The sequence below is a fragment of the Sebastes fasciatus genome, chromosome 5 (genome assembly GCF_043250625.1).
Source record: "Sebastes fasciatus isolate fSebFas1 chromosome 5, fSebFas1.pri, whole genome shotgun sequence".
Classification (NCBI taxonomy): domain Eukaryota; kingdom Metazoa; phylum Chordata; class Actinopteri; order Perciformes; family Sebastidae; genus Sebastes; species Sebastes fasciatus.
The window spans coordinates 33,110,788-33,135,535 of record NC_133799.1 but is presented as its reverse complement, the minus strand read 5'-3'; the positions used below and the strand labels follow the sequence as shown (position 1 = coordinate 33,135,535).

At 41.9% G+C, this 24,748-nt stretch overlaps 1 protein-coding gene across 1 annotated transcript in view; it reads right to left on the bottom strand.

Annotated features, from left to right (window-relative positions):
- LOC141768529 (desmoglein-2.1-like) overlaps positions 1–13,714 on the bottom strand; it is a 45,965-nt gene extending 32,251 nt beyond the window's left edge. The window contains exons 1-13 of the mRNA XM_074636911.1: positions 13,621–13,714; positions 12,570–12,692; positions 12,261–12,416; positions 11,896–12,037; positions 10,532–10,692; positions 9,069–9,203; positions 8,658–8,843; positions 7,806–8,236; positions 6,564–6,706; positions 5,362–5,583; positions 4,988–5,230; positions 4,188–4,318; positions 2,877–3,851 (exon numbers count right to left, since the gene is read on the bottom strand). Coding sequence (XP_074493012.1) covers positions 3,645–3,851; positions 4,188–4,318; positions 4,988–5,230; positions 5,362–5,583; positions 6,564–6,706; positions 7,806–8,236; positions 8,658–8,843; positions 9,069–9,203; positions 10,532–10,692; positions 11,896–12,037; positions 12,261–12,416; positions 12,570–12,692; positions 13,621–13,665 — 2,325 coding nt within the window. The 5' untranslated portion in view covers positions 13,666–13,714 and the 3' untranslated portion in view covers positions 2,877–3,644. The remainder of the gene's footprint in view (positions 1–2,876; positions 3,852–4,187; positions 4,319–4,987; positions 5,231–5,361; positions 5,584–6,563; positions 6,707–7,805; positions 8,237–8,657; positions 8,844–9,068; positions 9,204–10,531; positions 10,693–11,895; positions 12,038–12,260; positions 12,417–12,569; positions 12,693–13,620) is intronic.
- Between the last annotated feature and the right edge of the window lie 11,034 nt (positions 13,715–24,748).

The window sequence follows — 24,748 nt, the reverse complement described above, 5'->3', positions numbered from 1 at the left end:
TATGACCCCAGCAGAGAACAACAGTGCTCACTGTTAGATATGATGAGGTATGAGTTACAGATTTAATAGTGCTGATCCACTGTAGTAACTGGAGAGAACACTTGGAGTGTCACCAAAAATAACAATCATGATCTATTCCGAAGTACAACTCAGCTCTTATGGCAGCAAACAAGAGCAAGCACAGACACATCCTTTTTCAAAATAATCCCTCCCCTCCCTCATCAGGGAAGGTAACCTACAAGTGGCGAAAACATGTGAAAACTCACACACACAAGACCAGCATGAGAGGCAGCAAGAGGCAGCTGGCACACCCAAAAATCAGATGCTGAATGAATTGTTAGTCTTAGCCAGTACGCAAAGCCAAACTTAAGCCTGGTGCTATTAGGCATGTAAACAAAACACCCAGCCTCTATCCATCTGCAGCTGCTCTGTATTTCTAAAAGGAAAAAAGCCCTCAGCAGTCGTTGTGTGCAGCCGGCCGGGGACGGGGACGGGGCTATCTTAACCTTAACCACCTTAACCATTCCAGGTCAATTCACCATATTCACACAGCAGTTATTTGGCTCTTACGTCATGCTCAGGGTGGGAAGGAGTGTGGAAACTAGTCAGACAGCGACATAGCTATGGTGAAGTGGTCCAAACGTTTTACTTGTTCACCGCAGCGAAGTGTTGACACAATCAAACGTGGACAGATAGGTCTGTGAAGACCCCTGAAAGAGTCCAAACAAAGAGATACAGCGACTGGACTGAAGGTCCACGATGTTGGGGTACGCAAGTCAGATGTTTGGACCACTTCACCATAGCTATGTAGCTGTCTGACATGTTTCTGGAGATCCTTTCCACCCTGAGCGTGACGTAAGAGCAAAATGGCTGCTCTGTGAATATGATGAATGCCTAACCTTAACCATCTTGCGAGAGTTTCGCAACTTTTGGGCTACCTTCTAGACATGACCCTCATCTGAACTGAAAGTATTGTGGCAAGTTGATACCATCTGTCTGATATCATCAGCACTAAATCCTCGGACATACGTTTCGCGTCTGCGGACAGCTGTGGCCAAGTACCAGTCGAGACTCACATGCAGTTCCATTCATACCACAACTGAGGGTCTGTGTCGGCCTGGCGTTCCATGCATGCGCGTTTCCCGATCCGCGCTCCATTCCAGTTGGTAGCGGTAATGCACCATAATGTTGTTTGCCAGGAGTTGCCAGGAGTTTCGCCTGCCTTTGTTTTCTTTTAAAGACGACCTATATACATGTGGGTAACGGCAGATCTCCTCGCACAAACTCTCTTCTAAACAAGCCTCCACTTTGTTATCTCCTTCTTCTTCTTCCTGGCAAACCAGTTAGAGGTGCATACGTGTGTCCGTCCACAGACATGGACGGATGACGACATTTACATCACACAGACCAAAGTGGACCATCGCAGATTCGCGGACCGGGACCATCGCGGATACGCGGACGCGTAAAGTATGAATTGGCCTTGTGACTGTTGTTTGATCGGTTGCCATAGCAACTATCCAGGTGAAGTTAAACAGCAGATCTGTAAAAGCCTCTGGGGTTGATGCTCATGTTAGTTTGGTGGGCTGTATTTCATGAGAAACCTATTTCCTGATTTCCAATTCAGTAGAACAGTAAATGTTACGGTGTTTTTCTTTGATCTTGGGTTTTAGCAACAAAACAAATGACTCAAAGGAGGGCTGTTAGTTGACATCAACAGGCAGTCTGGGCATGGTGCGGTTTACAGTTGAATCCAGGTGTGTCTGTGAGTCATGAAGCCAGAACATGAGCATTTATTTTGCTGGTGTCGGTGTGGTGTTCCTTCAGATTTTTGGCAGTGTTTGACACAGAGATTTCCAAAGAGATTCTGCCTCACTTCTCAAAAGTTAGTTTCTCAGAGCCACATCAACCATCTGAGGAACTGCAATCAACTGGAAAAGCTGAACGATAAAACTGAAAGGGAGTTGCGTTTTTGACAGCTGATTTTTACACCGACACCGACACTATCTTGAAGATAGCCCAAATGCCCCAAAATAAATGTATGATGATCAAATAAATGATATAGGAAAAGAGCTAAGAAACAGCAGAGTTGAGGTGTGCAGCTCGCTGTAACCATTAACAGACAATGTGCCACTGTGTGTTGTACATGGTGGGTGTGGCCTGCAGATTCTATTCAGTGAAAAACGATTTTACAGGAAATTGAAATGAATGAGCAATCACTCACACACACAAAGAGAAAACAGACAGACAGAGTAAGCTGCTTTGACATGTCTAGTCTGAGAAACTAGTCTGAGAAACTAGTATGGCCTTCAGTGACCCTCCCTGCATGTCTGCATGCTGAAGTCAGCCATGTGGTTTTTCTTCAGAAACATCTAGAATCCCTTAGACATCATAACTCTTTACTGTCTGAAGCATTTATAAGCAGCATATGAACACTTAATAAATGGTTCATAACAGCAGATATAAGCGCATTTATTCACTGAAATATTTGTCAACAATTATAACTTCTGTTAACACAACATACTGTAGCTTTAGTCGTATTTAATGATGTGATTACACTCGGTTACATCCTTACAGTTGGTTTTAGATTGATCAACTGTTTAAACAGTTTCAACTGGTTAGATATGCCACATTTTGAGCTTAATAACTCAAGGTCCACTTCCTAGATTTCTTCCAGACCTGTCAGCCACATCTCATGGCCTTCAGTTGAGCCCAGTTATCACAGACGGTGAAGAAGAAGTATTTATGATTACTGGTTAATTATGGTACTGGGAGGGTGGTGATGTAGTACTGGGAGGGTGGTGGGTGGTACTGGGTGGGTGGCTGATATTTTTTTATCATTTACCATTTTACGTATGTTTGTGTATTTAAAATTAAACAGAGTTAAAGATGGTACTGTAACAGGTGGAGCAATGATTGGTGATGTCTAGTTAAAGAATCAGAATCAGAATCAGAATCTTGTCTATTGCCAGGTGTATCAGGTATACACTAGGAATTTGCTTTGCTTTGTTGGTGCAAATAGGCAGCAAAAATAACAATAGAATAGTTCAAAATGTCAGAATAAAGTAAGAATACCAATACAATATAAGATATAAACAAGAAATAAACATAATATAAACAAATATTGCCAGTGTACAACAATCAGGTACCAGAGAGAGAGAGAGAGAGAGAGAGAGAGAGAGAGACAGAGAGAGAGAGTGTGTTTTCAAAATTGAACAGAGTTAAAGATAGTACTGTAACAAGTGGAGCAATGACTGGTGATATATATTGTAAACTTTGTTGAAAACTGTACTGACAAATTTAAAAGAGGAATTATGGGGATCCTTCCCTCTCTCCATTAGCAGTCTTGCATTAGTTGAGTCCCACAAGCATCCCATCACCACCTGGACCAGGCCAGAGGAACAATCTGATTGGCATCACTGGAAAGGTCCTCTCTTGTCCTGACAATCTCTCATTGCCCCCCTGCACGACACCAATCTGGCTTCCATTCAGCCCTTTCATTGACCCTGCTGGGACCCTGCCCTCCACCACCATCATGGTCTGGGAGCCAGAGAGGTTGCCAGTGTGGACCAGGTTGGCACCGCCGCCCTGGATTCCGTTCCTCTCCACCAGCATCATGTGCGGGCCCTGGGCTTGTCCGCTGGACATCATTGTCCGCCCTTGTACAACCATGCCTTGGGCAGGTCCAGTCTGGTCTTGAACTTCGTCCCGAGGTCATCGAGGAACCGCAGGTCGTTGTCAGACTCCAGGAGGCTGCAGCAGCCCACTGACCCAGCGAGGGAGCCCTGGCCCTCGTAGTCATAAACCAAAAGACCGTCCTTCACGCCAAGGTTCTCGTTATCGCTGAGCACCTTCTGTTGAAAGAGAAAAAGGAAAACCACCAAGGTTATCTTTTTTTGTTGACTGAGCAGTCAAGTTTATTGGCATTCATGATGCAAACTCTGTTTTAATTTAATGAATGTAGAGGTGTCACGAAAAGGTGCATGTTCAGCAACGGCACCGCCTATAAAAGGCCAATGGTCCAAATGAGTCAACAGTTATTCTGCTATTCTGCTGTCTGGAATTAAAAATAACTCAATGCAGCTTTGAATCAGATATCATCTCAATAGCAAGTGGACAGAATGTATGCCAATAAACCTGTCGTCAACACTGAAGGTCGTGTGTTTAAAGGGTAAATATGTTGGTCTTACCGTGTTCTCTCCCTGACCCTCGGTGTGGTAGTTAATGAGGTGTGATTTGGTCACGAAAGGCATTTTAGTAAACCACCCTGGCAGACCACCAGCCCCGCCACATTGGCAGAAGAGCAGCAACAGAAGAAAGACTGTAAAACAACAACAACAAGTTTTAGTCAAACTTAATGACTCCTAAAATGTGGTGTCAGGACTGCAGGGGTCCTTCAGAAAAGAGGGTGCAGGTACAGTTGACCTGGCACAATACAGTGCGGTTATGTTTTCTTTTATGAAAGGCAACCATGTCGTTCTTTATGACCAACACTAGTGTAAGTTGCATGTTGTTATTCGCTTCACTTGTCTCACAGTCTGGCCACAGATTTGTCTACTGCTATCTGCTGGACAGACCCATGATCAAATCTAAAAGTAAAGGGATCCTAAATTTACCTTCAACAAAACTGTGGCTGTTAGAGACTTTACTATGTTATGGATAAATACTTCATACTTGAAGCCACGTTTTCAGGGGCTCAAAATCTCCAGTCAAGACAGTGTAGAGGGTATTAATGCCCCAGGAAGTCCTTTTATGTCACACTTCTGTTTTTGTCTCGTGGGGTTACAGCTAAGAACAATACCCTATTAATTACAAGGCCATATACTGTTCATGGCTTGTGCAACTCTGCAGGCATTATTGGCTTTTATCAGCCGACATATATGTGGCTATTCACACACATATTTTGGGCCTTTTCAACTAAACTCAACCTGTCTGGGAATTGTCTTGAACACACAACCCTTCATCAGAATGAGCATGACATCCTACTTACGTAGTAACAGCAGCAGGCCCAGGAATAGCAGTCCGATGCCTCCAGGTCCTAACGATGCTCCTTTGTCGTTCTGACCTTGGGCCCCTCGTTTTCCACACACCACCCCTTCCTCACAGGTGCATACTTGGACCGTCACTTTCTGTGGTTCTGGACAGAACAGTCCCTGCTGGTCCGTCACCATAAACTCCACCTCATATGAACCAGGCCACACGGGCCCTTGGGCCCTCAGGATAGCTGCAGTGCCTGCAAGCAACAGGACAAAATTATGAATAGTGTGGCAGGTCAAGAACCATTTCTAACTTCTATTTGTATGTTTTTATATCTCTTATATACTATTTACACAACTTTTGAATATTTGGCAGTTTCCTCCTCACCATTTAAATGCTCCACGTGCCATTTGCCCTGAGTGCCCTCTGGGATGACGGCAAAGTGAAACGGAGGCCCGTTAGGGTAGTAATCATCATCTTTAGCGTTCACGATAACACTATCAGCGGTGGTACACATAGCCTGGAAGGTACTGGTCAGGGTGGGGCAGTTGTCATTAAAATCTTCCAACTGGATGACTACTGTGCCAGTCGCTGTTTTAGAGGGCATGTCTGTGTTGGAAAAAAACAGAAAAAAACAGATCATCATTCAGCTTTTCGTTTGTTTGTATTTCCATTCTTCGCTTCACTCGTCCTGCTGGGGGACAACGGGTGGCTTTTCTTTGTGCGAATTAGACTGCTGGATTGATTGCACAGTCTATATTTCTTTACCAGAAAGAGCCAATGTACTGACGTAGCAGAGGCTGTATCCTAATCCTACTGGTATGCAGCTGGGTAAACTCATGGATGAAATGTCAACACTGCACAAATTTAATAATCTAATAGGTAGGTTGGCATGACATTTGTCATCTATGCTCCTGAAAGGCTAATATTTTGTGATTTTAAAGGGTAACTACGTTCGTATTTTTCAAAATTCATCCATGTTATTCCTATGGTCAAAGACAGTCCAAAAATTTTAGTAAACATGAACAACTCTTTCTTAAATCCAAAAACTAGAGTACTAAATCTCAAACTTGTGATGTCATAAGGTATAAAGTCTGAAACTGCTCCATAGATGATGAATGGGGAGAGATGTTCTAGATGACTCTGAGAGCACCAATGGGAAAGTTCTGACTATATTATGGTAACATTTTCACAACTGACAACACTACAATAAAATAAAGAAAAAGAAAACAACCATTCTGTGTGTCCATTCATTGTCTATAGAGCAGCTTCACACTTTATACCCTATGACATCACCAGTTTGAGACGGTGACGAGCTCAGGTTCACACATATTGACTGAACTTTCCTAGGCCATGGAGATAACATATTGGAATCCTTCATTTAGGTGGTGTTCTTCTTTAACGGCATTTCCTCTAAAGCCATCCTCTGAGCAAACTTTACATTTCAGCTCCACAATTGGCAAGGCTGTATGATTAGCAAAAAGCTTGATGTTTCATACTGTCCCGCAGCTACATTTCACTAAGAATACTAACTAGTATTACATGTAAAACATCTGAAGCTGGAGTAGAAACATGTTGGAAACGTGTACCTTCTGTAATGCAGAGTACTTCAGCTAAATATGTCCCATTGACCAGGAATGGGGATTCTCTATCAGGCATCTTGTTCAGTCTGATCTCAGCTGTCTTTGGGTCGATGATCAGCCAGTTGTCAGGGTCGGAGTTCTTGGCATACCTAAAGCAGAAACAAGCTGCGTCAGTTATTACCATGGAGTGTAGACAATTAAAGTGGAAGTGAAGCATTCAACCAAGTTAAGCTGCTTTACTAAATAGATTTCCACTATAATGAACAATTGTGTAACAAACATGACAAATGGCAGCATTTAAAAGAAAAGAAGAAGCCTTGTTTCATCTTTCGTGGCAAGAGCGCCGCCATGTAGCAGTACTGTAGTCTGTGACATCACCAGGTTGGTTGGCTCGGCTGAGTTACACAGATACATCAGTAGAGACAGTAAAAGACAGAGACTGAGGAGACACAGGACAGAAGAAGACAAAAGAGGGGACACTATTGTATTGTTCCTGGATGTAAAGATGAGTTTTATAGTTTTACAATGTTAAAACCAAGGACAAAACAGTCCGTTTCATAAACTGAACCTGAAACGGAGATCAGTAACGTTACTCCAGCGCTGGCTAGTGGCACTGAAAGAGTCCTCCGACAGGCCAGCTGACTGTCTCCCCATCTCCCGTCCTCTCTCCGCAGGAGATGGGGAGACAGAGACTGGTGATCAGAGAGGGGAGAGGACGGGAGATGGAGAAACAGAGACTGGTGATCAGAGAGGGGAGAGGACGGGAGATGGAGAGACAGCCAGCTGCAGAGTGCCTTTACTCCCACTAGCCAGCGCTGCAGACAGTAACGTTACTGATCTCCGTTTCAGCGACAGTTTATGAAATGAACTGTTTGGTTTCTACATTGTGAGACTCATCTCATCCAGGAACAATACAATAGTGTCTCCTCTTTTGTTTTCTTCTGTTCCGTGTCTCCTCAGTCTCCGTCTTTTACTGTCTCTACCGTTGTATCTGTGTAACTCAGCCGAGCCAACCAAACTGGTGATGTCACAGACTACAGTACTGCAACATGGCTGCGCTCTTGCCACGAAAGATGAGACGGGTCTTCTTTTTTCTTTTAAATGCTGATATCTGTCATGTTTGTTATATAATTGTTCATTAGAGTGGAAATCTATTTAGTAAACCAGCTGAACATGATGACCAATTCACTTCCACTTTAAGTTGACATTGAAGTTTTAACTGCAGAGGCTTTCATGTATAGCACTGACCTGACATTCTCAGCTGGTTTCCCAGTGTCTTCATCTGTTGCCTGGTATTGGGCAATAACATCCTTAGTGGTGTAGCTGCTTCCTTCTGAGATGGGAATAGCTTTGACTTTGGGGTCAAAACTTGGCCCCTCCGGCTGGTTCTTCACATTGATTTTAAGTGGATATGTTTTATATGTGGTCCCACCTAGCCATGTTGTTGATGATCCAGACCCACATCCAGTTGGTCCGCCTGGTCCCCCTGCCCCCCCTGCTCGCCCTGCCCCACCTTCCCCACCTGCTCCACCTGCTCCACCTGCTCCACCTGCTCCACCTGCCCCCCCTCCGAAACCTATACCAACTCCAGCATTTATCGCAGATCCATCATATGGTGGAGCCACGTTCCTCACAGCTAGTCCTAGGTCAAGGTTCTTCATATCCTCATAGTCCACAGCCTGTGAAATGACACAAGCACAAAGTTTTGCTGTTTGTGTGTATTTGTCAATACAGGCTCAGACAATTCAGTAAAATGAGGACTGAAATGCAGACGTGTTTTATGTCCATCCATAATGATAAGGCTGTGTGCCATTGATGAGCCATTTTCACTGGTTCTTCACATCATCAACAAAATGTACTGTGTTATTTTTAGATTACAAATGAGCCCAAATGAGACTTCAGAAGGGGGCCTTGGGTTGGTGTCGACCCTGTGACTTGCCATCTTAAGACTGCACCCCTGCAAGTATGTAAAATCCCAGAATGCCCCTGTCTAACAGGCCTATACAATGCATTTCCACAAAATATACCACTTACCACATTTATCTCACAAAAGACTGAGATACTAACCCATATGATTCATCCAAAGTGAAAGTGCAGTACCTTGTCGAGCATTAGGACGCCCTCGTTGGTCTTGGGGTCTGTATGGATGCTGAAGTACCCAGCCTCGTTGCCTTTGACAATTTCAAACACAGCTTTCCAGTTTTCTGTGTCCTTCAGGTCCAGGTCCTCTGCTTTGATCCTCATCACCTCCACATTCTGTGTGTTCTCCTCAATGCTGCCCTCATACTGCAAGTACAACCCAGTATGAGATCAAAGTAACAGGGTTCATTTCTGTTCATTTGTTGATTAACATTTCTTTGACTTTAATCTTTGAACCGTGACATAAGCATGTCAACATTTAAAAAAAAAATTTTCTTAAAAGAAAACACGGAGACCGTTCAACCCCTCATGGAAACCATTTATTCTACAGTACCACATGTCAATACAGAAGAGTGTGAGAAAGAAATTTACCTGCTCTTTTTCCAGGGTGGGAAGGTTGTCATTCACATCTCGTACATTAATGGTGACTGTGCCGGTTCCACTCATTCCCTCTGGTCTGCCGTTTAAGTCTTGACCTTTCACTGTCAGAGTGTACTTATCTGCTTTCTGAAATTAGAATGGGAAGAGTTAGAGCAGGGACTCAGGACTTTGCTGTATGTTTCAGTCAAATTCCCCAAATAATCTAATAGGATGGCAAATGATGAAGCTACAGATTGTTCAGTCCTTTTAAGCACTATAGAAAACATGTGAGGCATGCACATTACAGGTGTAACTCCCTCCAAACTTTTAAACTAACTGTTGTCAGTCTAAAATAAAGACAGATTCATCAACTGCAGGATTATTTCTCATAAAACGTTTTCAGAAACACATTTCGGCGAACTATTTTCGTAATATATCAGAAAAAGGTTTCCAAACAAGCCGCCGTGTTGGTTCCGGTTTAAAAGCTGGGAGCAGCAGCCCACGAGGGAAGGTGTTCGTCCAATCAGGTGGCGAGTGTCTAGTGGCAGCCCATCAAGCGTCCAATGCTGGGAGGCGAAGCGATCCGTTGAGTCCAAAAACACCCCTGTGGACACGTACCATTATACTCCCAAACGGACGCGTACACGGACAGCTGCAGACACCACAGACGCATAGTAGTTCTGTTTATATTGTACACTTGGAGGACGTGTTCCACACATGTGCAGTAGATCACCACAGTACCGCGTGGACTTGTCCGGACTTGTCCGCATGACTATTACGTCACAACATATTGGCGGTACGCAGACGTCCACACAGAGCTTATGTGTAAGTCCTCTGATGATAAAATTTACATCACGGGGACCCTAGCGGACCCAGAAAGTATAACTTCAGCTTTAAAGATAGGGTGAGAAGCCCAGACATCCGGAAGGAGCTCGGAGTAGAGCCGCTGCTCCTTCGCATCAAGAGGAGCCAGCTGAGGTGGTTCAACATCTGATCAGGATCCTCTTGGACTCCTCCCTTTAGAGGTTTTCTGGGTACGTCCAACTGGTAAGAGGCCCCGGGGTAGAGCCAGAACAGGAGAGATTATACATCTGGTCTGGCCTGGGAACGCCACGGGGTCCCCCAGGAAGAGCTGGAAAACATTGCTGGGGAAAGGGACGTCTGGAATACCCTGCTAAGCCTGCTGCCTCCGCGATAAGAGGAAGAGGATGGATGGAAATGTTGTCCAATATTAACTATGTATAGGTCACTGTGTTGTGTTGGTAGAATTAGCAATAATAAAAGTCATGAGGGTGAGAATGGAAAGAAGTAAATTGACATAAGGCATGGACTCCACCCCGTTGTTACCAACATGTCATTCTTGAATGAATGTGATTGGTGATTGGATTGGCAATTGACATTGATCAGCTGATGGAGTGCAGAATTTCAGTTCTCTGGAATTGGCACTGGCCATTTCGATGCAGTTCATACTGTACCTCTCTGTCCAGGGCAGAATTTTTGACGTAGATGGACCCATCATTGCGAATGGTGAACATGTCACCAGGTGGGTCCTGATCTATGATGGAATAGGCGATCTGAGAGTTCACATTCCCTGGTTCATCAGCATCAGTTGCAGTTATTTTCATAACTGAAGTTCCTGTAAAAACAGCATTAAATGAAACAGTCATTAAATTTAATGTCGGTAAATTCTACTGTCTTCAGTCTGGTGTGCTCTGATGATAGCAAACTGAGAGCAATAAATGTTGATGTGGAACAGACAAACTGAGTTCATTAAAGAGGACATATGCTTATTTCCAGGTGCATACTTGTATTTTGGGTTTCTGCTAGAATATGTTTACATGCTTTAATATTCAAAAACACTTTATTTTACTTCTCCCGAATGGTCTGCAGCTCCTCTTGAATTCCCCTCGGGATCAATAAAGTTACTATCGATCTATCTATCTATCTATCTATCTATCTATCTATCTATCTATCTATCTATCTATCTATTTATCTATCTATTTATTTTTTTTTTCACCCTCTATCAGAAACGCTCTGTTTGAGCTCAAAAGGCCCAGTCTGCTCTGATTGGTCAGCTGGCCCACTGTTGTGATTGGTCAACGGAACCAAACTCTTCAGACTCTGCTCCAGCTCAGCTCTAACTAGCTTCGAGGGCGTGCCAAACTAGCTGTCATGCGAAAGTGTTACTTGATGACATCACCACGTTACAGAAGAAAAGGCGGGACTTCAAACAAAGCATTTCAGGCAGTTCAGGAGCAGTGTTTCTGTGGGGGAGAGTAGCTCCCTTTGGCCTGGACTTTGGGCTTTGTTACTTTGCAGAACTTTTACACGCACAAAAAATGATGTAACACACTAAAGGAAAGAGGAAAAAGAACAAAAGCACAATATGTCCTCTTTAATGTTGATACTTAATGATGACTTCCAGGGTTAAAAACCCAAATGATGTCAAAATGTTAACCAGAGCTGCTAGTTGCTGTGTACCTTTGTAATAGCAGTTCAAGCTGTTTATAAAGCTCTTTACACACATTATGAACCTTTACAAGCAGTTTAGTTTTAGTTTAGTATTTAGCTGCATAAAGATGCACTCCCTGAATTAGTTGTAGCATCTACAACCAACCCCTCTTGGAGCCTCTCAGGAACTACAGTATATTTTACAGTAAGCAGCTGTTAAGCAGCTTAGTAGAAAGCTTAGTAGAAAGAGGTAACAAAATATATAATGTTGCAGATACAAAACCACAATCCTTTTGTTTTATTGATATGAGGTCCAGTGGGATTACTTTGCCGTCACATATCAGGGTGGGAATTCGTGTGATTTGTCCACAAAAGAGGAAACACTAACCTGCAGCACTGAGCTCCTTCACCTCCCCGGGCTTTATGACTCCAAACACTGGTGCGTTGTCGTTCTCATCGACGACCTTGATTCGTATGTCAATCTTTGTCTCTGCCTCTCTGCCATCAGTGTACTTAGCAACACCAGACAGCTGAAACAGAAGCATTTCTTAAATGTTGTTGTCTTTATCATCTTGTTTTAGCACGTACACTTGCAAACATAAATAGCCTGTGACGTTAATGCGTAGCAAGTAGCTACCAAATATCTCAATATGTGACACGAAAAGCACCAATTACTGCAGCTTATGAAGGGAAAAGTGACATCACAGTCAAAAAGTACAATAAATAGAACAGAAACTGTCATGTGTCACTCACATTGTACGTATCGATTTCCTCCCTGTCGAGTATTTTGGTCACCCTAATTAATCCACTTTTACGGTCTACTACAAACACGTGGAAGGGATATTCACTTGCACCAATACCTTCCAGAGAGTAGTCAATATTTGAGTCAGGTTCAAAATCTAACCGAATCTGAAACACAAAGCAGAAGAAGAAAAAAAGCTTCAAGACATTTGCACCAGAAAAGCACATGAGCCCTGCAGATCCATGCATGTCTGTGGTCAGATAGTCCCCTCTTTGTCTGATTGTTCCACAGTTAGTGGGTATAATTAATCAGTGACTCACCTTGACAATAGACTCCAGTTTAGTGTAGTCCACGTTTTCCTGCATTTTCTTTGAACCGAAACACATTACTCTTCTTTTTCTTACCAGATTGTCTCCAGACTTAATAATCACCACAACAACAGCCTGCAACACAATAGATGTAATGACTTCACAGGGAACCCTCACTTAACAGATGAATCCATATGTGTATGTAGGTAAAATCAGCTGCATATCACTTAAAGGTACTGTATGTAACTTTTTACACGTATAAATCGTTTTTTATAGATCTGGGTACAAAAAGGATCAAGCAACAACATGATAACCTAGTGTGGTATCTGAACTGAATAATACTTTTTTTTTTTTTTTTTTTTTTTTTTGGGGCATTTTTCCATTTTTTATTGACAGGACAGTGGATAGAGTCTTGAAAGGGGGGAGAGAGAGAGAGAGTGGATGCGGAAAGGGCCACAGGCCGGATTCGAACCCGGGCCGCCGCGGCCTTAATACATGGACGCCCGCTCTACCAACTGAGCTAACCCAGGCGCCCCATCGCATAATACTTCTGATTAGTTCTGATTCGTAATCATAGTTTTTAGTTTTTTATGATTCATCCCTAAACACACTGACCACAGATGGATTTCTGGTTACTAGGCTTTGTTTTATTAAGGCTGATGATTAGAAGTACACTAACCCATGTAAACAAGCTCTCAGATGATGTTGAATGAGAAGTGAAGTGATGTCTTTAACTTGTGAAACTCAACACACCTGTCTGTTGCCATGGCAGCCAGGTATTTGTCAACATAGACAAGATAATTAGCCTGAGATGTAAATGTGTTTCAGAAGAAGAGGAGCAGTGGTGTGGACAGGTGACCGTACTGGAAGTACTTGTTTCTGAACGCGGATTCTTTGTCAGTTGTTGAAACTTACAGAGTCCTCTGGCTCCAGGCAGATAACTAGGCTAAAGGTTTATAACAACAGTGAAGTAGAGTCGAGACCTATCTAAACCACATATAGAGTTAACTAAACAAGAGAGTTTCTAAAACACAGTAGGAAACTCCACAGGTAGGTTACTCACCGCACATAGCAGCAACACTAAGACGGGAGGAGAAACCCGAGTCATGACTGGAGAGAAGTCCTGTTATCTGTATCAAGTGAACCGGTAGAGTCCCGGTGGTGCCGGTAAGAGTTCCCGACAGACTGTGAGCTGATGGAGGCGAGGAGGAGGCTTATGAATGAGGAGGAGGAGTGCTCCACCACACACACACACACACACACACACACACACACACACACACACACACACACAGACCCTCAGGATGGAGGGTGTGTGAGTGCGTGTGCGTGTGTGTGTGTGTCAGAGAGAGAGAGAGAGAGAGTAGCCTATATTAATTCTGGGTCATTCCTGTTATGCAGCAACATTTCTGCCCCCATGATTTACATTTCCTTTAACATGTGTCAAATATATATAATAAATATATAACAATATATATAATATAAATATACATAACAAATGATCTTCAGATAAAAAAAGAATAATGCACATTAGAATATGTTTTCTTATTTTATTTATTATTATTATTATTATTATTAGGAAAGAAGAGTTTGGGAGACACGACAAAACTAAAAACAGACACAAAGCAACTACAAAATGACTACAAAGACACAAAAAACAACTACAAAGAGACATAAAACAATTACAAAGACACAAAATTACTACAAAGAGACAAAACAATTACAAAGACAAAACATTACTACAAAGAGACACAAAGTAACTACAAAGAGACAAAACAACCTCAAAGAGACAGAACAACCACAAAGAGACACAAAGTAACTACAAAGAGACACAGAGCAACCACAAAGAGACACAAAGTAACTACAAAGCAACCACAAAGAGACACAAAGCAACTACAAAGAGATACAAAACAACTATGGAAGCAAACATCTGTAGAATAATGTGAGAGAGCAGGTCATGTTGATTTTGATTTGTACACACGTACGTACACAGATACTATGGAAGCAGTCCAAGGAGCGATTTGTATTTGACTCTAATATGTCAACAAAATGAAACAAGAATGTTTAACCTGGCTTTATTCAATGTTCACATTTCATTTAATTAGATAATGCCTCATTTGCACATTTAAACATAACATTTTCAAAAATACAAAAAAAGAATCGTCTTAATATCAAAGAATCAACTGGTGAAGTTTTATGGTGATATCTAGTTGTTATGGTTATTACCCCGTTTACATGTAGTGTCTCCTCTTAAACTCTTTATGAACTTTTAGTTAGAACTCAGAGCTGTTACATTACTGTGAGGTATTAGAGTAGTAGTAGTAGAAGTGGTAGTAGTAGAGGTATTAGGGGAGGAACCAAAGAAATGTATTGACAATGCAGGTGGCCTTGCATTTTTTGAAAAGTCTCTAAGCTACCTGCTAGTTAAAATCACAATGTGTGATTCATGGGTCAGATAGGCCTATACAAGATAGAGCATGTAAGAGCAGCCTGGGATTAGTTGGAATACTTATTGGAGGCAGATTTTAACAGTATTTTGCCATGTTCACATCCCCGCAGGGATGACGTATTTCTGTAGCATCGCCCTGGTTCCCTCCACTAACAGCCAATGGGATTGATCCATTGGGTTTTGGATTACTGCAGAAAATAATCTCTGTGGCAAACACACGTTTATGATATTTACAAGTTTTATTCAGCAAAATAACACTTTATGATATTTTAAAGTGTGAATGCAATCAGCAGAAGTAAAAAGCTAATGTTAGGCTATAAACGAACGACACCACGGAGTGTGAATATACACAACGAGGCTGTAAAGGAGGACGAGTCGGCGTGATGACGTTTAGTAGTCTCATTTAGCCTTTTTAAGACACAAAGGTTTCAAAAGTCCTGAGTGAGATATTTCCTGACGTATTTTATGTCGTAGAACAAAACGTTAAAATCTCTTCAGCTTGTGTTAACCACAGACCTTCCTTCAGCCATCTAACTAAAAGCTGTTGACCTCCAGGTGAGGGAACAGGAAGTGCTAAAATGCGAACTAATTTCTGGGTTTTAGGACTCTAAAGAGACCCAGATATGACCCCAGCAGAGAACAACAGTGCTCACTGTTAGATATGATGAGGTATGAGTTACAGATTTAATAGTGCTGATCCGCTGCAGTAACTGGAGAGAACACTTGGAGTGTCACCAAAATAACAATCATGATCTATTCCGAAGTACAACTCAGCTCTTATGGCAGCAAACAAGAGCAAGCACAGACACATCCTTTTTCAAAATAATCCCTCCCCTCCCTCATCAGGGAAGGTAACCTACAACCGGAGATCCTTCCCACCCTGAGCGTGACGTAAGAGCAAAATGGCTGCCATGTGAATATGATGAATGCCTAACCTTAACCATCTCGCGAGAGTTTCGCAACTTTTGGGCTACCTTCTAGACATGACCCTCATCAGGGGGCTGAAGGTATCGTGGCAAGTTGATACCATCTGTCTGATATCATGAGCACTAAATCCTCGGACATATGTTTCGCGTCTGCGGACAGCTGTGGCCAAGTACCAGTCGAGACCCACATGCAGTTCCATTCATACCACAACTGAGGGTCTGTGTCGGCCTGGCGTTCCATGCATGTGCGTTTCCCGATCCGCGCTCCATTCCAGTTGGTAGCGGAAATGCACCATAATGTTGTTTGCCAGGAGTTGCCAGGAGTTTTGTCAGCCTTTGTATTCCTTTAAAGACGACCTATATACATGTGGGTAACGGCAGATCTCCTCGCACAAACTCTCTTCTAAACAAGCCTCCACTTTGTTATCTCCTTCTTCTTCTTCCTGGCAAACCAGTTAGAGGTGCATACGTGTGTCCGTCCACAGACATGGACGGATGACGACATTTACATCACACAGACCAAAGTGGACCATCGCAGATTCGCGGACCGGGAACCATCGCGGATACGCGTAAAGTATGAATTGGCCTTGTGACTGTTGTTTGATCGGTTGCCATAGCAACTATCCAGGTGAAGTTAAACAGCAGATCTGTAAAAGCCTCTGGGGTTGATGCCCATGTTAGTTTGGTGGGCTGTATTTAATGAGAAACCTATTTCCTGATTTCCAATTCAGTGGAACAGTAAATGTTAAGGTGTTTTTCTTTGATCTTGGGTTTTAGCAACAAAACAAATGACTCAAAGGAGGGCTGTTAGTTGACATCAACAGGCAGTCTGGGCATGGTGCGGTTTACAGTTGAATCCAGGTGTGTCTGTGAGTCATGAAGCCAGAACATGAGCATTTATTTTGCTGTTGTAGGTGTGGTGTTCCTTCAGATTTTTGGCAGCGTTTGACACAGAGATTTCCGAAGAGATTCTGCCTCACTTCTCAAAAGTTAGTTTCTCAGAGCCACATCAACCATCTGAGGAACTGCAATCAACTGGAAAAGCTGAACGATAAAACTGAAAGGGAGTTGAGTTTTTGACAGCTGATTTTTACACCGACACCGACACTATCTTGAAGATAGCCCAAATGCCCTAAAATAAATGTATGATGATCAAATAAATGATATAGGAAAAGAGCTAAGAAACAGCAGAGTTGAGGTGTGCAGCTCGCTGTAACCATTAACAGACAATGTGCCACTGTGTGTTGTACATGGTGGGTGTGGCCTGCAGATTCTATTCAGTGAAAAACGATTTTACAGGAAATTGAAATGAATGAGCAATCACTCACACACACAAAGAGAAAACAGACAGACAGAGTAAGCTGCTTTGACATGTCTAGCCCTGTAATGTGAGAGCTCAGGCCAGTCGCTCAGACAAACACCACACTGTTCATAGAATACTGGGGAGCTCTTAACACGCCGTTTAAATCATCTTCAGCGGCGATACTGATGACTGAAGGAAGCATGAATTAGAGCAGAAAGTAGTGGGTAAAATAGTTTGTATATATATATATATATATATATACTGTATTAGAAAGAGCCGTTGTTTGTGTTTTAACGTTTCGTTTAGGAGATATTGATCCCAGAAGTTTGAATCTGTCAATATTTTTCCAACTTTACTGAACTAGTTCAGTTCTGCATTAGTCTTCCATGATGAAAAAGTGACTATATTCTCAGGGTTCATTCAATATTCTCAGCATTTCATTCAATATTCTTAGGATTTTATTCAATATTCTCACAATTCATTCAATATTCTCAGGATTTCATTCCATATTCTCACATTTCATTCACTATATTCAGGATTTCATTCAATATTCTCAGCATTTCATTAAAAATTCTCAAATTTCACATTATATATATATAATAATTTCCTAAACGGCATGCCATAGTATATATGTATGTATATATATATATATATACTGTATAGTGTGTGTGTGTGTGTGTGTGTGTGCGTGTGTGTGTGTGTGTGTGTGTTGGCAAGTTATGTAAATTAAAACGTAGCTGGAAGAAGACATGAATGCTTTCAGTGGTCTTTAGAACATGGGGTAGTGGTGCACTACATGCCTCTTGTGGCCAGAATGAGCTTGAAATGAATGAACTTAGAAAAATGATCCTGGCCAGACATTTTTCCACCTGTTCTTAAGTCATAAACACAGGACTTTTTTCTCACTTGCCTCTCAGGGCGTCTCTAGCTGTCAAAGTCATGTGCCCACATCTGTCATCACCAACCTGTCATCACACAGGTTGTTGGGATACAGTCAGCTTTACGTCACATGCGGGAAAGTATCGACTGTGTCTGGTCACTGGGCGTTGCCTTTCAATTGTACATGGCAGTTTGATGAGAGTGCAACGCAGACTTCAGGAATGTTTTGTTCCACTATACGGCTATGTTTTTAACCACAGCTTCTCCAACTCTTATATAACAACACAAGTTTTATTCTTTTATGTTTTATTCTTGTTTTATGGAGTCTGTCTTGACGTTCTCTTTTATCAGCTGGTATGGGTTGCTTACCCTCAAAAACAGGAACAGGTTGCAGAGTATAGTCAAAGTGTGCAGCAAAATTGCAGGCACCACCCTGAATGACTTGACTCCTCTGTTCCAAAGTAGGACCTTGAAGAAGGTTCAGTCGTTTCTAGCTGATCCTAGCCATCCCGTCCATTGAGTTCAGGTTGCTCCCGTCAGGCCGCAGATACAGTTTGCCTAAACTTAGGACCAATACACTCAGAAATTCTTTTGTTCTGACTGCCATTGGTTTCCTAAACAATGCCCTGTAATGTTGTATGTTGTAAGCTTTTGTATTTATTGCCTTTAATAGGCTATTTATTGTGTTTATTGTAATTGTTTGATGACTGTGTGGTTCTGCTGACTGTACAACAAATTGCCCCTAGGGGATAACAAAGTTTTCCTTGACCTTGACAACATCTATTGGCGTGTTGCAATGCAGCCAGGACTCAATGCAAAGCAGCACTACGTGAATGCAGAAGTCGGCAACGGACAGTAAGTTCAGCGGTTTAGAGCCCTCTTCTTTCCTCTTTTCAAAGGGAGACAGAGAACAGCAACAGCCCAAGTTCTTTATCCATCTATTATCTCTCCACCTGCTCCACCTGGTCCAACCAGCACGCATCATGCTGCTCCATCTCTCCTGCATCCTCCAAACTCATTTAGAGTTTTAGAGTGAGCCCTGTGGCTGAGGTTATGCACAAACACTCATAATGGATGCAGCCTCAAGTCTCCATGCTCTACATGCTGAGTCTCAAAGTTTGATGGATTCCACCTGTGCAAGTGTGATGTCATTTCCTGTCAAACACTGACTTCTTATATATAAACTGCAAAAAACAGTACACTTTGAAAAAATGTACACAATAGTCCTCCTCACACCGTACAGCCTAGTGAGTATGTAGTCAGGCATACTGGCATAATAGTCCAGATGCTGGGATGACAGGCCAGGCAAATATATGAATCAAGAAGGCCTTGTGAATAATATCAATAGTAGCACTGGAGTATGGTGCCCACTGGTGCAGGTTAGGTGAAGGATCCCACAGGCAAGTACACCTACATGTTGGAGAGCCTGGTGCTTGTACATTCCTGCCTATGGTGGCATATTATTTTGCCCATGAAGGCCTGTCTGGAGGTGTCTGTTGTCAGTTTGCATATTTGCTTTGATGATTGCATAGAGCAGCATGGCTTTTACAATGCATGTTCTGACTTGAATGAACAACTAAGACTGTTTTTATTCAACATGTTGTGTTGTGGGGACACCATTACATCATTTGAAATTGTGCAAATTGAAATGTGTGTATATAAAAAGAAGATGTAACAATAAGGTTGTTACATGGCAGTAGTGATGAACTTATGGGGTCTATATCCTCTGTTAACCAGAGACACTGTGATCAGCAGACTTGAAGGACAAGATGAAAATGACCTGCCTGATGCTTTTCTTTTTTATTGGGGTTCACATACTCTACACACACTCAATGGGCCTCATTAACAACTTCTACTGCAGTGCCCCTGTTCAAACACCCCCAACTGAAAGGGCTCCAACCAGCTAGAGATTTATTATGATGTTTAGATATGACAAATATTTCATTATTACCTAGGAAGGAGGTTACGTTTTCTCCGGCATTGGTTTGTTGGTTGGTTTGTTTGTTTGTCCGTTAGCAGGATTACTTTAAAAGTCCACGATGGATTTGAATGAAATTTTTTGGAAGGGTTCGGGTATGGCACGTTGAACAATCCATTAGATTTTGGTGGCGATCCGGATTCAGGAATATTTTTAAGGATTCCGATCAGCCTGAGCATTAACACATGTGCAGTGTAGTTGATGACTCGTTGATGAAGCGTGACCCCGCCTCCTTCTGAGAGCAGAGACATACGTGTGTGGATGTGTGTGCGGGAGCTGCTGGCCGTCCGCGGTGAGAAAGAAAAAGCGGTAGATAGACATAACAAGGCTGCTGAATGAGAGAGGCATCCGCCGATACGTTACACGGAAACACACCGTATTAATAATAAGCCGACCATCTCACGTAACCGCTGTGAGCTGTTTTTAAAGGTCCCATTTTGTAAAAAGTGAGATTGTCATGTCTGTTATAGTATAAAGCAGGTTAAAGTGCCATATAAATACTGTGAAAGTATTGAAATGTTCAATATACGGAGAAATACACACAACCCGTATTCAGAAATTGTGCGTTTGAAACAAGCCGTTAGGATTTCTGTCCATTTGTGATGTCACAAATATACAATATATATCATCACATGGTTTTAGACATAAACATTCTAAATGTGTCCCAGTTTATTTCCTGTTGCAGTGTATGTAAATAACATCAGCTGATAGGAAGTAACCATGGACCCAAACTGTTGCCTAGCTACGTAATTCCGTTGTAATGTGCTAAAACAAAGTGTTTCAGACAGAGGGTGAATACAGGTATATTCAGGCAGACAGTACGAGGAAAATAAAGTTGTTTTTTTAACATTACAGCATGTAAACATCTTCTAGTAGAAACACAAAATACAAGTATGAACCTGACAATGAACTTAATATGGGACCTTTAAAGTCAGGCGTTGGCGGAGGTCTGTGCTCTCCGAGTGCCATTCTAGTGTTACTATTCTAACTCATTGTACCCCGAAATAACTTACAAAAGGCCTCCATTAACACCTGTCAGTGGTCTTAATGTTATGGCTGATAGGTGTATATTCTAGCTTTAGTTCGTTCAAACTAATTACTAAAAAATATCTTCCTTCTTTTTATGCCGGTCCATTTTAAATCGTGTGCATCGTGGCACTGATTCCATATAAATAAACCTGACTGGATTGATCATCTTTTGTTTCTCAGGAAACCCAAAGACATCTCTGGAATTACTTTCAGCTAGAGAGGAAATGGTGAGAGTGTAGCGGTGTCTTTGCTGTTATGGAACACACTTATTTTGAGTGAGTGGCATCAATTCCAGATAATTATACCTCTTCTGTTGAGTCAGCAAATAAAGGTGCTTGTGACGAAATACCATAAACACATTTCTGTGAAGTTTACGGGAAAAACATCAGGAGCAGAGTTTACCGTTAACGTTAGTCAAAGCAGGAAGCTGCATGAGGCCCCAAACAGCTAGAGATTAATTATGTTTGATATGAAAAATATTGATTTATGTTACTATACTAACTCATTGTACCCAAGAATAACTTACAAAAGGCCCCTAAAGCACGTCAAATATATGCAACTCACCTGTATACTACTTATTGTGTACTTGTACTTCAGAGGATTGTAGTACATTTACCCGACAGAGAATTGTTACTGGTTACGAAGGAGATTCAGATTTGACTCAAAATATAACAATTCGAATATGATAGTCAGTAAATGATCCAGCATCATATTAGAACATAAAGCTCCACCTTGAACAGACGAGTACATTTCAGTACATTGTGCTGATAATACCTCTCTGATCAGCAGTGTAACTGATGACGCTCGACCCCGCCTCCTTCTGAGAGCAGAGAGATACGTGTGTGGATGGGTGTGCGGGAGCTGCTGGCCGTCAGCAGTGCGAAAGAAAAAAGCGGTAGATGACGGGATGAGAGACAACGTAGTGTAACGTTATACAGACATAACAAGGCTGCTGAATGAGAGAGGCATCCGCCGATACGTCACACGGAAACACATCGTGTTAATAACAAGCCGACCATCTCACCGCACCGCCAGCTGTGAGCTGTGATCTGTTTTTAAAGTCAGGCGTTGGCGGAGGTCTGCGTCCTCCAAGTGCAATTCTAGTGTTACTATTCTAACTCAGTGTACCTCGAAATAACTTACAAAAGGCCCCCATCAAAGGTCCCATATTGTGCTAATTTTCAGGTTCATACTTGTATTTTGTGTTTTAACTAGAACATGTTTACATGCTGTAATGTTAAAAAAAACAACTTTATTTTCCTCATACTGTCTGCCTGAATATACCTGTATTCACCCTCTGTCTGAAACGCTCTGTTTTAGTGCATTTCAACGGAATTGCAACGGAATTGAGTTGCTAGGCAACAGCTCGGGTCCATGTTTACTTCCTGTCAGCTGATGTCATTCACATACACTGCACCAGGAAATAAACTGGGACACATTTAGAATGTTTATGTTTAAAACTGTGTACTGGTCTAAATATTGTAGATTTGTGACATCACAAATGGACAGAAATCCTAACCGCTTGTTTCAAACCCACAATTTCTGAATACGGGCTGTGTGTATTTCTCTGTATATTGAGCGTTTTGATAGTGTAACAGTATTTATATAGCACTTAAACCTGCTTTATAATATAAAAGACGTGAAAATCTCACTTTTTACAATATGGGACCTTTAACACCTGTCAATGGTCTTAATGTTATGGCTGATAGGTGTATATTCTAGCTTTAGTCAGTTCAAACGAATAACTAAAAAAACATCTTCCTGCTTTTTATGCCGGTCCATTTTAAATCAAGTGCATCATGGCACTGATTTCCTATAAATAAACCTGACTGGATTGATCACGTTTAGTTTCTCAGGAAACCCAAAGACATCTCTGGAATTACTTTCAGCTAGAGAGGAAATGGTGAGAGTGTAGCGGTGTCTTTGCTGTTATGGAACACACTTATTTTGAGTGAGTGGCATCAATTCCAGACAATTATACCTCTTCTGTTGAGTCAGCAAATAAAGGTGATTGTGACAAAATAACATAAACACATTTCTGTAAAGTTCACGGGAAAAACATCAGGAGCAGAGTTTACCGTTAACGTTAGTCAAAGCAGGAAGCTGCATGAGGCCCCAAACAGCTAGAGATTAATTATGTTTGATATGAAAAATATTGATTTATGTTACTATTCTAACTCATTGTACCCAAGAATAACTTACAAAAGGCCCCTAAAGCACGTCAAATATATGCAACTCACCTGTATACTACTTATTGTGTACTTGTACTTCAGAGGATTGTAGTACATTTACCTGACAGAGAATTGTTACTGGTTACGAAGGAGATTCAGATTTGACTCAAAATATAACAATTCGAATATGATAGTCAGTAAATGATCCAGCATCATATTAGAACATAAAGCTCCACCTTGAACAGACGAGTACATTTCAGTACATTGTGCTGATAATACCTCTCTGATCAGCAGTGTAACTGATGACGCTCGACCCCGCCTCCTTCTGAGAGCAGAGAGATACGTGTGTGGATGGGTGTGCGGGAGCTGCTGGCCGTCAGCAGTGCGAAAGAAAAAAGCGGTAGATGACGGGATGAGAGACAACGTAGTGTAACGTTATACAGACATAACAAGGCTGCTGAATGAGAGAGGCATCCGCCGATACGTCACACGGAAACACATCGTGTTAATAACAAGCCGACCATCTCACCGCACCGCCAGCTGTGAGCTGTGATCTGTTTTTAAAGTCAGGCGTTGGCGGAGGTCTGCGTCCTCCAAGTGCAATTCTAGTGTTACTATTCTAACTCAGTGTACCTCGAAATAACTTACAAAAGGCCCCCATCAAAGGTCCCATATTGTGCTAATTTTCAGGTTCATACTTGTATTTTGTGTTTTAACTAGAACATGTTTACATGCTGTAATGTTAAAAAAAAAAACTTTATTTTCCTCATACTGTCTGCCTGAATATACCTGTATTCACCCTCTGTCTGAAACGCTCTGTTTTAGTGCATTTCAACGGAATTGCAACGGAATTGAGTTGCTAGGCAACAGCTCGGGTCCATGTTTACTTCCTGTCAGCTGATGTCATTCACATACACTGCACCAGGAAATAAACTGGGACACATTTAGAATGTTTATGTTTAAAACTGTGTACTGGTCTAAATATTGTAGATTTGTGACATCACAAATGGACAGAAATCCTAACCGCTTGTTTCAAACCCACAATTTCTGAATACGGGCTGTGTGTATTTCTCTGTATATTGAGCGTTTTGATAGTGTAACAGTATTTATATAGCACTTAAACCTGCTTTATAATATAAAAGACGTGAAAATCTCACTTTTTACAATATGGGACCTTTAACACCTGTCAATGGTCTTAATGTTATGGCTGATAGGTGTATATTCTAGCTTTAGTCAGTTCAAACGAATAACTAAAAAAACATCTTCCTGCTTTTTATGCCGGTCCATTTTAAATCAAGTGCATCATGGCACTGATTTCCTATAAATAAACCTGACTGGATTGATCACGTTTAGTTTCTCAGGAAACCCAAAGACATCTCTGGAATTACTTTCTACTAGAGAGGGAAAAGGTGAGAGTGTAGCGGTGTCTTTGCTGTCATGGAACACACTTATTTTG